The 16,230-nt window shown below is 40.7% G+C and overlaps 1 protein-coding gene across 1 annotated transcript in view; it reads left to right on the top strand.

Annotated features, from left to right (window-relative positions):
- Nucleotides 1-16,230, top strand: part of SPAG6 (sperm associated antigen 6) — a gene marked incomplete at both ends in the record, with an annotated part of 74,478 nt that overhangs the window by 41,859 nt on the left and 16,389 nt on the right. The window contains 3 exon segments of the mRNA XM_080654707.1: nucleotides 25-104; nucleotides 106-154; nucleotides 157-249. Coding sequence (XP_080510833.1) covers nucleotides 25-104; nucleotides 106-154; nucleotides 157-249 — 222 coding nt within the window.

Raw genomic sequence — 16,230 nt, 5'->3', positions numbered from 1 at the left:
TATTTTAACTTTTCATTATATAAGTGCTCAATTCACTTTGTGTTTTATCTATTTTATCCTTGTTGCGTTTCTACAAGGAAGCTGCTGCTTTTGTGTTACGAGCAAATTGCTAAACATTCTTCTCATCTAGCTCAGGCAACAGTTGATTGTGGAGTACTGATACACTGGTAAAATGCTTGGAAGATTTTGAACCTGGAGTCAAAGAAGATGCAACCTTGGCATTTGGTTGTACTGCAAGACATAATGCAGGTAATGGAGCATATTTTAAAATGGGGTTATTAAAGTATATGTTTATTAGGTAAATCTGATTTTGCTTAGTAAAGCATAGGTGAAGTTTTCATGATGTTTCTATACATTATGGGAGATAAACTTTGAATGATGCTCAAGTTTTTTTTATTGCAAATTCATTAAAAAATGCACATTTCAGTCTTTATCTTAATTAGCAGAAGAGAAATCTGCAGATGGAAAGAGAAGGGGGTGGGGAGAAATGCAGTAAATGAGATATTAATTCTCAAAGACTTTGATAAATTGGTTAAGAAATTATTTTAGTTTGTCACCCCTCAGGGTACATTGAGTCTTCACTCTGACTCCTAACATAGAGTATTCCAAATCAGCCAGGGGCTGTATCATAGAGTGAGTACTGTAATGTTAAAAAGATATGGACATAACTTTCTAGAACATGTTTGTATTCAGCCCATATTGGGCAGGAAGGAGGAGGAAGAGAAGGATCACCTTCTCTTATAAACTGACAGCTCAGTGCCTGGACCTGTCTTGTGAAGGTTGTGCTGATTAGTAAAAAATATATAGGGAACGAAATTGCCCCCACTACTTTATAGAAGTTGCTAAGTAATATAAATACATAACACAACAAGAATATGCAGTTTAACAAACATGTAAAAATGATTAACTTTGTTCGTAACCAAGAACTGCATATGAAAACATTAGTGCAAATATCTTTTCTCTCTACCTGAGAGAAAAAAGAGTAAAGCAGAAATGTAGCCAATTGGTTAAGAGTACTGTGGCATTAAAAAGACCTGAGTTTGAGTCCAAGTTCTCCTACTTAGTTGCTATGTGACATTGGATATGGCTTTTCAACTTTGTGAATCTTTACTTCCTCATCTGCAAAAAGAGGGTAACTACTTCAGAATTATTTAGAGACTTATTGTGAGGATGAAAATACATGTAAAGCACTCAGACCAGTGGTTGGCACATGGCCAATACTCTGTAAATGAAAGGTATTAGTATTAATACTGAAGGTTAGAGAGGACTTGATAATGTTTATGTACATTGGTAGAAACACTATAAATTGTGTCAACTTGTGGGAAGTTGTTTGGTAAAACCAACCTAAATCACAAAAGAGTCTATGGTTTCTCTAATGATCAACTTGGCTAGTAATTCATCCTAAGGAAAGAATTCCACAGAATGAAAAACTATATTCATGCAAATGTTATTGGAGCATTGTTTGTAATATCAAAAGACCTCAAATATTTGGCAGGAGTTTAGAGGTTAAATTATGGTAGTTTACTTAATGGACTCACATTCAACAAATTAAAAAGGCAATTGTGAATCCTACATGGTAACATGGAAAAGTGATTATAATGTAAGAAAGGACGAAATTGTGTATTACACTTGTAATAATGTAAAAATAAGTTTTTATGTAGACATAAATTACAAAGAGGTACATGTTTGTGTTACTAGGGTGATAGAATTAAGGATATTTGTTTTTATTTTCCAGATTTTCAGGGGGTATACATGTATAAAATAATAACTACCATTTACTGAGTAATTACCATGTACTGGCTCTGCACAGTATGCGTCAGATACATTAAGTGTGCTACCCTTAGAGTAGGTATTACTCTCCTTGTTTAATGGAGGAAGAATGTGGAACTTAGATTGCCCCACGCAGCCTGAAGTTATGTTAAAGGTGGAACTGGAATTTGAGTCTAAATCAGTCTGTATCCAAGCCCATGTTAACCACTGTGCCATACAGCTTCACTTAAGTACTTCTTGAAAGAGTATTGAAGAAGAAATTCACAACAGAAACAGTGAGAAGTTCTCCCATGGTTATGTTTAATTTGGTTCTTAAAGTGGTGACACTGTTAGAGACAAAAAGAAATAAAATGATATAAAAGTATATTGAGGCTGATGGGGGCGTGGAGGGATTGAACAAAAAAGACAAAAAAGAGAAAGAGCTCATGGATACCAACAACAGTGTGGTGATTGCAGGGGGAGAGGGAGGTGGAGATGAAAGAGGGTAAAGGAAGGATAATGGCAAAATAAAGAAAAAAAATGGGGTAAAAAAAGCAAATTGAGAAAGAAAACTATTGTCATGCTTAGAATGGTTCAGAATTAGTATATTAAAATTATTTCCTTAATATCTGGATTTTGGTTTTCCAAATAGGTTCACCTTAGGACTATTGCTTAATATATGTTGATTGAGAAAACTAAGGCAGTGTTTTAAATCAGAGGCTGGTTATCACGGGGAAACTACACGAATATATTTAGTAATTTTTTTAATGCCAGAGGACTTAATGGCAAACAGATTGTAACATGAGTATTTCAAAGGGTGGTGCCAAAGAGCTTGGAGGGACAGCTGTGCAGATACATTCTGGGGCAGGTGCCCATAGGTAACCTTCCCAGACCTCCCTTTTGTTGAGTTTGAGGCTAAGTGATAATAGTTCATAAACAGGGTCTGTTCTAAAGATTCCATTCCATTTTTTTTTTTTTTTTTTTTTTTTGCTGTAATCTGGCTCCCACATGGAATTGCCCTGTAATTTCAATATTTCACGGTACTTAAAGGCCTGGGACCTAGTAGCTCCCAGAGGAGATTACTGCATAGATTTCTCTGAAGGAAAAGGAATTGTTATCTAGAAAGCAATAAAAGGAGTCACCATTCACAACCTGAATATCAGTGAAAACAGAGGACTCACCTCCAAATAACCTGATTTCTTTCTCACCAAATTCCTAAAAGTGGAATATATTGAGATTAATGGGAGGACATTCATTCAATGTTTTCTACTTAGTATTAGTGGTGAAATGTAGATCAAACAGTTTAAGAAATATAAACCTCAACTAGAGATTTAAAAGAAATAAAGTATATCTTTAAGGGCATAGAAGGAAAAGATGTCGTATGAAATAAAAATAAAGTAACATACAATTAATAGGGGAGAGAAACCAATGGACATTATCTGACTTTTCCTTTTGAAAAAATGTAATTTTTAAAGGTTACATCTATGTATAGATTTTAAAATATTTTACTGATAACCAAAGGGAACTGGGGCTAACAACTAGGAATGGCAAGTGTTTTTTTAAAATTCTATTCAAATTGTGTCATTAATTTCTATGATTGAACCACCAGTTATTGAATACACTGATAAAAAAGTACCTCTTACTTTGAAGATGTTATTTCTTTATATTTTTCCTGCTTATTGATAAAGGCTGAAGTAGAATTCTTTTCATATTGGTTGTCTCTTCTTCTACCTACACTTTTCCACACTGCAGAATTATTTTAATCAATGTCAAAACTCTCACTGTTTCTAAAGATTAGTCTTGCTTTGGAGGTACAAGTAGTAAGGCGAGGACCCCGGTGGTTGGAAGGGTGAGGGGTGAGGCACAGGAACCATGGGGCTGTGGAGCCACAGTGCTTCCCAGAAAAGTGCTTCACTCAGCTCCTGGCCCTCCTTCCGGCTCCCACCTGGCAGCCTCTGTCTGGTCTTGTTACTGTTTGCAGCACAGCAGTGTTGTAGAGGAGTGCTTCCAATGAACTTGTGTTAAGAGTGTGGCAGCAATTAGAGTACTTGGTGAGGTGGGGACAATAGCCTATATATTGGCTGGAAGTGTGAGGAAGGAGGAGTCGCATAAGTACTTTATGTATGAATGATCTTCCACATTTGGGCTAAACAAAAAAAATAAGTTCTACTTTTTTATTTTGGGAGCTTTAGCTAAAAATGCTGTCTCTTGTAAACTTGGTCTCTTGTAAAATTTTGGCTGTTCTCGAGCTGGCAAACAGGAATACATTTGATTAGGTATTCTAAAACATTTCAATTATTGATAGAATTGTCATGTTATAGATGAGGAAACTGAAGTAGAGAGGTTACAGAATTTATTCTGGTCAGATGGCAATTTATGGTGGAACTGCTTGACAGTTACTCAAAACCTTTCAGAGATTTTTCATTTTTATGGTGTAAGAAAGAAAAGTGTATGAGAGCTCGTAATTCTTCGTTTTAACCTCCTTCTTCTATTTGAAAGTCTCACCAGATAGCTCTGTTTTAATCCTTGATGGCTGGTTCCCACATGTGTGACTATTATTTCTCTCATAGACCTGATTTATGTTCTTAGGACCTAAATCAAGTGAAGAGTTTTATTCCAGCTCAGTAGCAGTTAGGAGAGGAGATTGTGGCGGCCAAAGATGAGTGGTGCTTCCAGGAAATGGCTGGTGTGGACACTACAGAAACATTTACCAGTAGAGTGTTTTCTATTCGCTAAGTAAATAATGTAAGGAAAGATTCAGAGCTGGCCAGCCTGGTTCTTTTCTCCCTTATAGAGAATGATGAAATGATGAAAGGAGAATACTATTTTAAAATTCAGAATTTTGGCAAATATTCTTCTTATGCCACTCATACCACCTATATATAATTACCAACATTGTAAATTGTGTAAAACAGGCTTAGGAAGCAGTGATTAACTTTTTAAAAATCTACATGTTATTAAGAAATATCTAGTTAATAGGGACTTTGTAGTGTATGACTTAGAGTAGGTAAGGATGGACAGGGGAAGGGGACAAGAGCCTGGTAATTAAAAATTATTTAAAAAACCCTACAGACAACTTTCTGCACAGATGCCTGTAGATATGTTGATTTCTGTTTCATCTTATTCTTTTTATAACATTTTTTATCCTAGAAGGATTGAAAAACACCTAAGAGGCAAATTATGTTTATGAGATTATATATATTATACCTACTTTTATTCTAATATTTATTTCCACAAATACTCTCCTATTTACTTAGGTGTAAATGAAAAAAGATAAAGTATGGACCTGGAGAGCATTATGCTAAGCAAAATACGTCAGTCAGAGAAAGATAAATATCACATGATCTCACTCATCTGTGGAATATAATGAACAACATAAACTGATGAACAGGGACAGATCCAGAGAGAGAATCATTGATCAGACTGTCCAACCTCAGAGGGAAGGCAGGAGAGGGTGGAGGGAAGGGGGAGAGATCAACCAAAGGATTTGTATGCATGCATATAAGCATAACCAATGGACACAGACACTAGGGGGGTGAGGGCACGAGGTGGGGGGTTCGGGGGCAATGGGGGGATAAAGACACATATGTAATACCTTAATCAATAAAGAAAAAAAATAAGTAAAAAAAAAAAAAAGAAAATAAATGTCTTTTCTATGTTCTTTGGGCAGAGAAGAGAAACCAAGTATGTTAAACAAAATAACATTTTAATTATAACATTACTCAGTAGTTACTTAATTTTTTAGTCATTTTGGGGGTTAGTTTGTATGCTAGTAAAAACATATGTTGTAAATTCTCCTGTATTTTTATTTATTGTGAATTTTAAAGTTATGAACTCTTGGTTAATAAAATCTGAGTTTTTTTTTGGCTTTTTTTTTTTTTTTTACAATCAGAATATGGAACAATAAAATAAAATTCTGTAATCTCAGATCCCTAAGTCACTGAGAACTTTATATATGAGGCTAGCAAATAATTTTTTTTATCACCATCATCATTATAATCACCAAATAGTATTTGAGACACTTAACCCACACAATATTTCCTCTATCTGATGGCACATAACATTCTTTTTCTCTTTAAAAAATATTTGTATTGATTTCAGAGAGGACGGGAGAGGAAGAGAGAGATAGAAACATCAATGATGAGAGAGAATCATTGATCAGCTGCCTCCTGCACGCCCCCTGCTGGTGATTGAGCCCGCATGCAACCTGTCTGGGAATTGAACGGGTGATCTCCTGGTTCCTGGACTGATGCTCAACTGCTGGACTGGCAAGTAACATTATTTTAGTCTGAGGCTTGTTTCCTGTGCAAGAAATGTCACTAAATGTGTGTGCTGAGTGAATAAAGAGAAGGGTGTTTGTATCCTAGTGGTTTCATCAATCAGGTTTGAACAGAGCATCATAATATATTTTTTAAGTTTGAACAAAATTGTTTCTCAAACTTGGATTATTTTCTAGTCAGTGTATAAATCCTCCTAACGTCTTTTAGATATTGAGGGAAAACACACTTTTATTTATATTTTACATTTATTTACATTTGAATTTCTAGAAGTACATTAGGCATAGTGTACTTACTGAAATTTGAAAGTACTTTAATTAGCATTTCACAAACATCTACAAGACACTTTAGCTTATTAAAAGCTTTGAACTTTGTTAGCACAAGAATTGTACTTTGACATAAGTCATGTTCATCATCTTATTAAAATTTTTTAAACTCATGGTCTACAGGAAATAGTTGCTGTGTAATTACTATGTTGTCTGACAAATTTGCACAGTTAATTTTGGGGGCTTTACTTTTATCTGTGGTTTTAGATGAATAAACCAGCTTGCTATAAAAATGTAGTATAAGTTATCTGACTCAAAGCATTTTGCTCAGGATAGAACTCTGGCCTTGAATTAATTGTAGATACTTAACCATTTGTGTCATAGAATATTTCTCTATATCTCCTTTGATTTACACCACAGTTTTACCAATATGGTAGCTACTAGTTACATGTTATTTGAATTGTGACTAGTGTACCTGAGGAACTAAATTCTTAATTTTATTTACTTTTAACTAATATAAATTTAAAAATTGATTATCAATTATTGGAATACTTTTAGGCATGATCAGAACAACTTTGGTATGTGAACTAACTTTTCAACTGTAAACTTTTTGAAATCTAAACAGAGACTAGAGAATTCCAATGAAAATGTAGCAGATCAATTGAGTTGTGCTGTAAGTATACAATATTCACTGGATTTCCAAGACTTGGTATGAAAAAAGACTGTGAAATATCTCATTAAAATTTAAGATATTAATTAAATGTTGAAATTATAATATTTTGTGTATATTATGTTAAATAATGTATATTATTAAAATTAATTTTAAATAAGCCAGTCAGAGAAAGACAAGAACATGATTTCACTCATATGTGGAATCTAATGAACAAAATAAATGAACAAAATAGAAAGAAACTCATATATAGAGAACAGACTGACAGCTATCAGAGGGAAGAGTGGTTGAAGCACAAAGAAGTTCCCTATGTTGTACTTTATAATGGCATATTTCCTGAGTGGAATATTATGCAGTTATTAAAAATGTTGGGCTGGCTTCATCCTCAGGAATAAAAGTGGACAGTGGAAGCCCATCAGTAGCTTTAAGGAATTACTCAAAGGGAGTCACACTAAAAACTGCTGACCATTTTATAAAAATACTAGAGGCCCGGTGCACAAAATTTGTGCATGGGGAGGAGGGTCCCCTCAGCCCAGCCTGCACCCTGTCCAGTCTGGGACCCCTCAGGGGATGTCTGACTGTCCAACCGGCAGTTGGACATCCCTCTCACAATCCAGGACTGCTGGCTCCTAACTGCTCACCTGCCTGCCTGATTACCCCTAATTGCCTCTGCCTGCTGGCCTGATCACTCCCCCCCACCGCCGGCCTGGTCACCCCCAACTGCCCCCTTCTGCCAGCCTGGTCGCCCCTAACTGCCCCGCCCCCACTAGCCTGGTTGCCCCTTACTGCCTCCCCCTGCCAGCCTGGTTGTTCCTAACTGTGCCCCCTGCCAGCCTGGTCACCCCCAAATGCCCTCCCCCCACGCTGGCCTGGTAGCCCCCAACTGCCCCCCCTGCCAGCCTGGTCATTCCACGCAGCCTGCTGTTCAGTCATTTGGTCGTCCATCACTAACCCCCCTGCCAGCCTGGTTGCCCCACACAGCCTGCTGTTCAGTCGTTTGGTCATCCCTCACTAACCCCCCTGCAGGCCTGGTCGCCCCATGCAGCCCCATGCAGCCTGCTATTCAGTCGTTTGGTTGTCCCTCACTAACTCCCCCGTCAGCCTTGTTGCTCCACGCAGCCTGTGTTCAGTCGTCTGTCCAGTTGTTTTGGTCATGATGGCCCCTGGCTTCTTATATATTAGAATCATGTAAACTTTTTAACCATCCAAAGTCTCATTTCTGTCTCCCTTTTCTGTTTCCTCCTTCCTTTGTAGAGAATTCTTGTAGAGAATCCCACTAGGGCACCAATGACCCCTTACTATTTAGCCTTCTCCATGACTTGAGCTCCTTGAGTCAGGGACTTATCTAAAACCAGGGCGGAGTAAAGTGTGAATACCAGTGAAGTTGGAATGATAAAATATGCATTTTTTTCATTTAAGTTTTTAAAAAGCAGAATGCGAAATTGTAGGTAGGTGAATATTATATAAAAGCAAGGTTGCAGTCCTATATAATAAAAGGCTAATATGCAAATCTACCAAACAGCAGAATGACTGGTCGCTATGACATGCACTGACCAACAGGTGGCAGATGCTCAATGCAGGAGTGCGGCTCAGCCAGAAGCCGGGCTCATGGGTGGCTAACGCAGCAGCAGTGGTGGGTGCCTCTCCTGCGCTGAGGATGTCCGACTGATGGCTTAGGCCCGCTCCCTACAGGGGCTCCCAGACTGTGAGAGGGTGCAGTCTGGGCTGAGGGCCCCCCTCTCTGAGTGCACGAATTTTGTACACCAGGCCTCTAATATTATATAAAAGCAAGTGGAAAACAAATGAAAGAATTTTAGGTGCAAAGGTATATTTTGTAAAGCTCTGACTCCAAGTAATTCATTTTCTTCACTATAAGAGCACTCCAGACTCTCTCTGCAGGTTTGCCTTATTCTATTCAGCTTAGTCTCAGCTGTTAAGTAGTTATAACACAAAAACTAAAAATTGCTAAGTGTTTTAAACATTTAAAAAAATCTTATGCTACCTATTATCTTCCAAGGCCATACTCTGGTCTTTATCTTTTCCTACCTTCTGTTACTCTTGTCTCCACTTCTTAACATATTTTGAAGCTGTTTTTTTATACTTGAACCCTGTAAGAGTGAGCCATCCATTCCAGCTGATTGTAATTTCTTACTAAGTTCCCATTAACTTCAGATCAGTGACTTATTTGACTCACTTGACTTTTTAAAGGACCCAGAATTATTTAACCTTCAAAGCATATATTTGTATGTAAATTAACCCTTAATCTCTCAAACACTCAACCCATGTGTATGGTTAGACCAGTGGCTCTGAATGGATGGAGAGAAGTTGTATGGAAATGATGAGAAAAGGCCCAGCCAGCATGGCTTAGTGGTTGAACGTTGACCTATGAACCAGGAGGTCATGGTTTGATTCCTGGTCCATGCACATGCCTGGATTGCTGGCTCAATCCCCAGTGTGAGGCATGCAGGAGGCAGCCAATCAATGATTTTCCTCTTATCATTGATGTTTCTATCTCTTTCCTCCTCTCTAAAATCAACAAAAAAAAAAATTAAAAAATAGAAATGACAGACTAGGACAAAATGACATCTGTGAGTGGGGGAGATAAATAAAAATCATAGACTTGACTTTTTCACAGTAAAATGCAAATTCCTTCTCCACCCTTTTCTCACTCTCACCTGAAATTGGAGATATCAATTTCTCTGCTCAGAATTATAGCTCTAATGAGTGTTACCCATGAAAGGATGTTGCCTCTCTCAGAAGTATTAGTGAAGAAGTAAGGGTTTTGTGGTAGCCAGCATCCATGATGGCCCCTCAATGTTGCCTGCTTCCTTCTCTTATCATTCTTTAGTTTCTCCCACATTATACCAATGAAATATAGCAGAAGTAATAATAAATTGTTTCTGAGATTTGATTATAAAAGACTACAGCTTTTGCCTTGGGTTCTCTCTTTTGGATCATTCACTTTGGGGTAGGCCTCAACATGAACAGTTGCTGGAAAGGCCCCAGAAAAGAGTAGTAAATAAAGCCTTCTAACATTCGCAGGAGTGTGGTTGGAGGCAGATCTTCCCAGTCAGGTCTCAGGTAACTACAGCCTCATCATGACGGCAGCCTAGTGAGAGATCATAAACCAAATCACCCAGCTAAGCCGCTTCCATATTCCTGACCTACAGAAAGTATGATATAATAAATGTTTCCTGCTTTAAGCAGCTAAGTTTGGTATGATTTGTTACACGGCAGTAGATCACTAAACCAGTTGTAAATAGCTGAGTTAGACTAAAAACTTGCCACATTTCTTCTGTTTTGAAAGCGCCATTCCTAAAATCATAATGGCGTATGGGCAGTATATAACCAGCTTTGGCAATTGCAACAACATATTTGTTTTTACTATAATTTCATCAAATCTTGAAAAATTTGGTTGAGTAGGGTGACTATTATAACATAAGATCAACATCATAAGCAGTAGTCAAATTTTAAATATATTTTTGACCTGCTATATTTCAAAAAGATTTTGAAGGGATATAGCTGTATGTTTTAAAGCTAGATGCAAATACCAGCCTATCTTTAAACTGATCAATAAGGCCACCTAAATGCGGATAAATGACAATTCTTGATATTCTTTTACTTTTTTAATGAAACTAAATAGAACTTTTTTTAGGGCTTAGGAACAGTGAGTTAGAAGTAGTGTTTGAAAAAAAATAAATTAAAAAGCAATAAAGTTAAAAGAAATTAGAATTCCTGAGGTGTTTGATATGCATGATTATTTTTAAATTAGTTTGCTAAATATATAGATATCTCTCTATATTTCCTTCCTTTATTCCTTTTGGAGGATCTCTTCATTTTGAGTTCTTTTTATGAGTTCTCATGATGGATCAATTAATTTTGCTTTAATTCTCTCCAAAATCAGCTTTGTGAGCCAAAAGATTAGTTAAGATTAATATGTTTAGATCAACCCACCCTTTTCTGGCCAATTTTTAGGTTTTCGTCTTTTTTTTTTTTTAATTTTCTACGTAACCACTTGAGTGGTTCTTCTGTTATGACTCCAAAACATTACTGCAAGAATCACAGGTAGAAAGAACATCACCTTTCCACACCCAGAAAGCCCACCCCCACCCAAGGCCTTTTAGAGGTATGAGGTGTAAGCCTCGGTTGCACATGGCGGTTGCAGGCTGTAGTTGGTCCCAAGTGGATGTGTTTTATTTGACCTGCACTATGTTGTCTCCCACAGCATTCTTTAAAAAAATAAAAAATTAAAAAAGTTGCTAACACTTAAAAAAATAGGCAATTTCACATTAAAAATCAGATTTCTGGCTTCTCTTGAAAAACCCAAAGATCTGACAATAGTATATTCCTACCTGGCCACACTGTGCTGAAGCTGAGTAAATGCTGCTCTGTCTAGCTGCTGCCATTACTTTTCAGTCTATTGCTGCTCCTAAACTGGATATTTTTCTTACACCCTCTGGCTTCACTACTCTAGGTACTTGCCTGGGCCTTGTGGACATTTCAGTTACCACTCTTAATCTACACAAAGAACTAGCCATAAATAACAGTTAAGAGGAGAGACTGAGGTCATTGAGAGAACTAAAGCAAAATTACTCTTGCTTGATTTAGCTGGTTTTACCCGTTACAGTCATGCCTATTATACTAGTACAGTGGTCGGCAAACTCATTAGTCAACAGAGCCAAATATCAACAGTACAACGATTGAAATTTCTTTTGAGAGCCAAATTTTTTAAACTTAAACTTCTTCTAACACCACTTCTTCAAAATAGACTCACCCAGGCCGTGATATTTTGTGGAAGAGCCACACTCAAGGGGACAAAGAGCTGCATATGGCTCGCAAGCCACAGTTTGCCAACCACGGTACTAGTATATTGCTGGGCACGCCTGTCTGCACTCTTCCCTTCTAGTCAGCAAGAAGTCATTTTAATAATCCATTCATCCAGCTTTAGATAGTACTAATTTTATAAATGTTGTTGATCTTAAAAGTCCCCCCTTTTATTCATCTTGTTTTGTTTTAAAATTAAATCTAAAGTTATACTGAGCTTTGTTTATTATTCTAAATAGAAGATATTGATCCATCTAAATGGTAATACTTCACACCTGTCAGTGAGAGCACTCTAAGCTCAGTCTTTTATTTTTCACTAGAGGCCTGGCGCACGAATTTGTGCACCAGTGGGGTCCCTTGGCCTGGCCTGTGGGATTGGGCTGAAACCAGCTCTCTGACATCCCCCAAGGGGTTCCGGATTGTGAGAGGGCACAGGCCAGGCCAAGGGACCCCACAGGTGCACAATCAGGGCTGGGGAGGGACGCAAGAGGTTGGCCAGCCAGGGAGGGACCTCAGGAAGGCTCCAGGGCATGTCCGGCCCATCTCACTCGGTCCTGATTGGCCAAACCCAGCAGCAAGCTAACCTACTGGTTGGATAGTCTACCCCCTGGTGGTCAGTGCATGTCATAGCGAGTGGTTGAGCAGCCTTAGCATATCATTAGCATATTATGCTTTGATTGGTTGAACGGATGACCAGATGACCGGACACTTAGCATATTAGGCTTTTATTATATACTAGAGGCCCAGTGCATGAAATTCGTGCATGGGGGGGGGGTGTCCCTCAGCCCAGCCTGCACCCTCTCCAATCTGGGACCCCTCGAGGGATGTCTGACTGCCTGTTTAGGCCCAATCCCACCAGCAGTCGGACATCCCTCTCACAATCCAGGACTGCTGGCTCCCAACTGCTCGCCTGCCCACCTTCCTGATTGCCCCTAACTGCTTCTGCCTGCCAGCCTGATCACCCCCTAACCACTCCCCTGCCAGCCTGATTGATGCCTAACTGCCCCCCTGCCAGCCTGTTTGCCTCTAACTGCCCTCCCCTGCAGGCCTGGTCACCCCTAACTGCCCTCCCCTGCAGGCCTGGTCCCCCCCAACTGCTCTCCCCTGCAGGCCTGGGTCCCCCCCAACTGCCCTTCCCTGCAGGCCCAGTTGCCCCCAACTTCCCTCCTCTGCCAGCCTGGCCACCCCTAACTGCCCTACCCTGCAGGCTTGATCGCCCACAACTACGCTCCCTTGCAGGCCTGGTCCCTCCCAACTGCCCTCCCCTGCTGGCCTGATCACCCACAACTGCCCTCCCTTGCAGGCCTGGTCCCTCCCAACTGCCCTCCCCTGCTGGCCATCTTGTGGCGGCTATCTTGTGTCCACATGGGGGCAGCCATCTTGTGTGTTGCAGTGATGGTCAATTTGCATATTACTCTTTTATTAGATAGGAAGATGGGGGGTGGGAACCTGAAAACAAAAATCTGTGTTCCAAGAACAGTGTAGAATAAAATAAGAAGAAAGCAACTGTCTAAGAATCAAAGAGTTGTCAGCCCAAATTTTCACATTATTAATAGTCAAACAATTTAAGCCTCATAAATGTTATTAGAACCATGGAAAATCTGAGAAAGACAGAACTATGATGGGATGACCCCTACCACCAACCCTTGTCGAGGAGGCTGCCTCAGTTCCTTCATTCAACAATGAGCTATTCCTCAGGCCCAACAGAACTAGTTGAAAACAACTGACTAACAAATTTGAAGACTGTATATTCAGTTGTCTACAATGTAAGTAATAAATGGGTTTCATTATTATTTTTGAGCAAGGAAGGTGCAACTAAGTTTATTCTCTCTGACAATTTGCAATCTAAAAATGTTAAAAATGATTAATAACTCTTAACATTTAAAAATGTAATATTTTAACTTAAATGTAGTAAGGGCATGGATTAAGGCAAGAGGGGAAGTGTGAAAAAGTAAATGGATAATATTTTTAGTGTATATTAGAAATTCTTTGAAGAATAATTACATAGTCTTAATATTTTCTTTAAAGGAGACATATATCCCCACCATTTTCTTTTTAAAATATATTTTTATTGATTTCAGAGAGGAAGGGAGAGGGAGAGACAGAAACATCAATGATCAGCTACTCCCTGCACACCCCCCACTGGAGATTGAGTCCACAACCTGGGCCTGACCAGGAATTGAACTGTGACCTCCTGGTTCATAGGTCAATGCCCAACCACTGAGTCATATCCAGCTGGGCCATTTCTACCATTTTAAAAATAAGAAACTTTTTGCCATATTGAGAAACAAGCCAAAATGTTTATGTTTATTTATCTCTTCTATTATTATTTACTTACTAGAGGCCTGGTGCATGAAATTTGTGCACTTGGGGGGGATTCCCTCAGCCTGGCCTGTGCCCTCTTGCAGTCTGGGAGCCCTCGGGGGATGTCTCCCCCTGGGAGAGCGGGCCTAAGCCGGCAGTCAGACACCCTTAGTACTGCCCAGGGGCAGGAGAGGCTCCTGCCACTGCCACTGTGCTCACCACCTGTGAGCTTAGCTTCTGGCTGAGCGGCACTCCCCCTGTGGGAGTGCACAGACCACCAGGGGCAGCTCCTGCGTTAAGCATCTGTCTCCTGGTGGTCAGTGCACATCATGGCGACTGGTTGTTCTGCTGTTTGGTCGATTTGCATATTAGCCTTTTATTATATAGGACTAGTGGCCCAGTGCATGGAATTCATGCACATTAAAAGGGAATCAATTAGAGAAAAAATTTTAATATTGCTATTTGCCCTTTCTCTATAACAGAAGTGTCAGAGATGAAAGAACATTAGTAAAATGTATATGAAAATCTTCCTCCTGTCAGAGTCTGGGGCACACCACAGGACCCAGAGTCAAGTCCCCACCCACCCACACGCTTCTTGAAATTATGCAAGACCCAGACCCAGCTGCCCCCCCCCCCCCCCCCTGTTAAGCCCTGCTGGGAGGGGAGTGCAGCCTCAGGTCCCCTGTCAAGCCCCGCTGGGTGGGAGGCACAGCCTCAGGTCCCCTGGCATACCTCAGGTTCCCCAGCTCGGCACTGGGTTGGGGGGCGTGACATGAGGTCCCCTGGCCTGGGGCAAAGGGCGCACCTTGAGGTCCCCCGTCAAGCCCTGCCAGGTGGGGGGTCATGGCCTGAGGTCAACCATCAAGCTCTGTCTGAGGTCCCCCAGCCCGGGCTGGGACAGGGGGCATGCCTTGAGGTCCCCTGTCAAGCCCCGCTGGGCAGGGGCCATGGCCTAAGGTCCCCTGTCAAGCCCTGCCAGGCAGGGGTTGCAATCTCAGGTCTCCCGCCCCAGCCCAGCGCCACGCAGCCTTAGTCCCCTGCTGATCACTCGTTACAGGAACCCCGCCTCTGCTGTGGGCACAGCCATCTTGTGACAGAGTGAGGGTTAATTTGCATATCACCTCTTTATTATATAGGATTATTATATAGGATTGTTATGATAGTAATGTTAACACATTGCAGACAGATCAAGAGAATTCTCGTGTCATATTACACAGTGTTTTACAAAGTATCATACTTTAAAAAGATATTAGCTTATAAGAACAGCTATATTATAAAAGGCCAGGGACTAAATGACCAGACGGACAATCAGTCACCAGGAAGTGCATGGAGCACCCCTCGGTCCCTCCACTGTGGCCCACAGGCTTCTATCACAGCAAGGCTGGTGGCCGGCAGGTGGGCAGGGCAGTGGGAGGGTGGGCAGGGCCAGGCCAGAGGCCTAATGACCTCACCGCTGCTGCGGTGGCTGCAGCGGCTGTGGGTCAAGCCTGGAGAGAGGCCTGGAGAGAGAGGCAGGGCCTGATCCACAGCTGCGGTGGCTGCTGGCGTGGCCCAGAGAGAGCGAGAGAGAGAGAGAGAGAGAGAGAGAGAGAGGGAGAGAGAGAGAGAGGGAGAGAGAGAGAGAGGCAAGGCCTGATCTGCAGCTGCCACGGAGGCTGTGGATCAGGCCCAGAGATAGGCCTGGAGAGGCTCACTAGCATAGAAACTGACCAATTAGAACCAAATCTGGGTGAACTGCGAGGAGCCAATTGCTGCCTAGGAGGCGGAGCTTTTGATGCTGACTGGCATAGAAATTGATCAATCAGAACCAAATCTGGATGAACTTCGAGGAGCCAATGGTGGAGCTTTTGACGCTGACTGGCATAGAAACCAACTAATCAGAACCTAATCTGGGTGAACTGTGAAGGCAGAACCTAAGGTGGGGGCTGAGGAAGGGTTTTAAGGGCAACAGCTGTTTGGTGTAAGGTGTAAGAAAGTGGTTCAATTTTTTAATGACTGGTTTGGCAGTATAGTGCATATGGCTGGCTATCAGTCCAGATATAGGGATTATGTATTTTTGTCTGACAAGAGCATTTCCTCCTGCTGAAAAAGGCTTCCCCCCCCATTTAAGCAATCTTATCCTATATAATCTATCTATACT

Source organism: Plecotus auritus (assembly GCF_963455305.1).
Source record: "Plecotus auritus genome assembly, chromosome: 1".
NCBI lineage: Eukaryota > Metazoa > Chordata > Mammalia > Chiroptera > Vespertilionidae > Plecotus > Plecotus auritus.
Note: the sequence above shows the minus strand (reverse complement) of the source record. Positions and strands in the feature narration are given on the sequence as shown.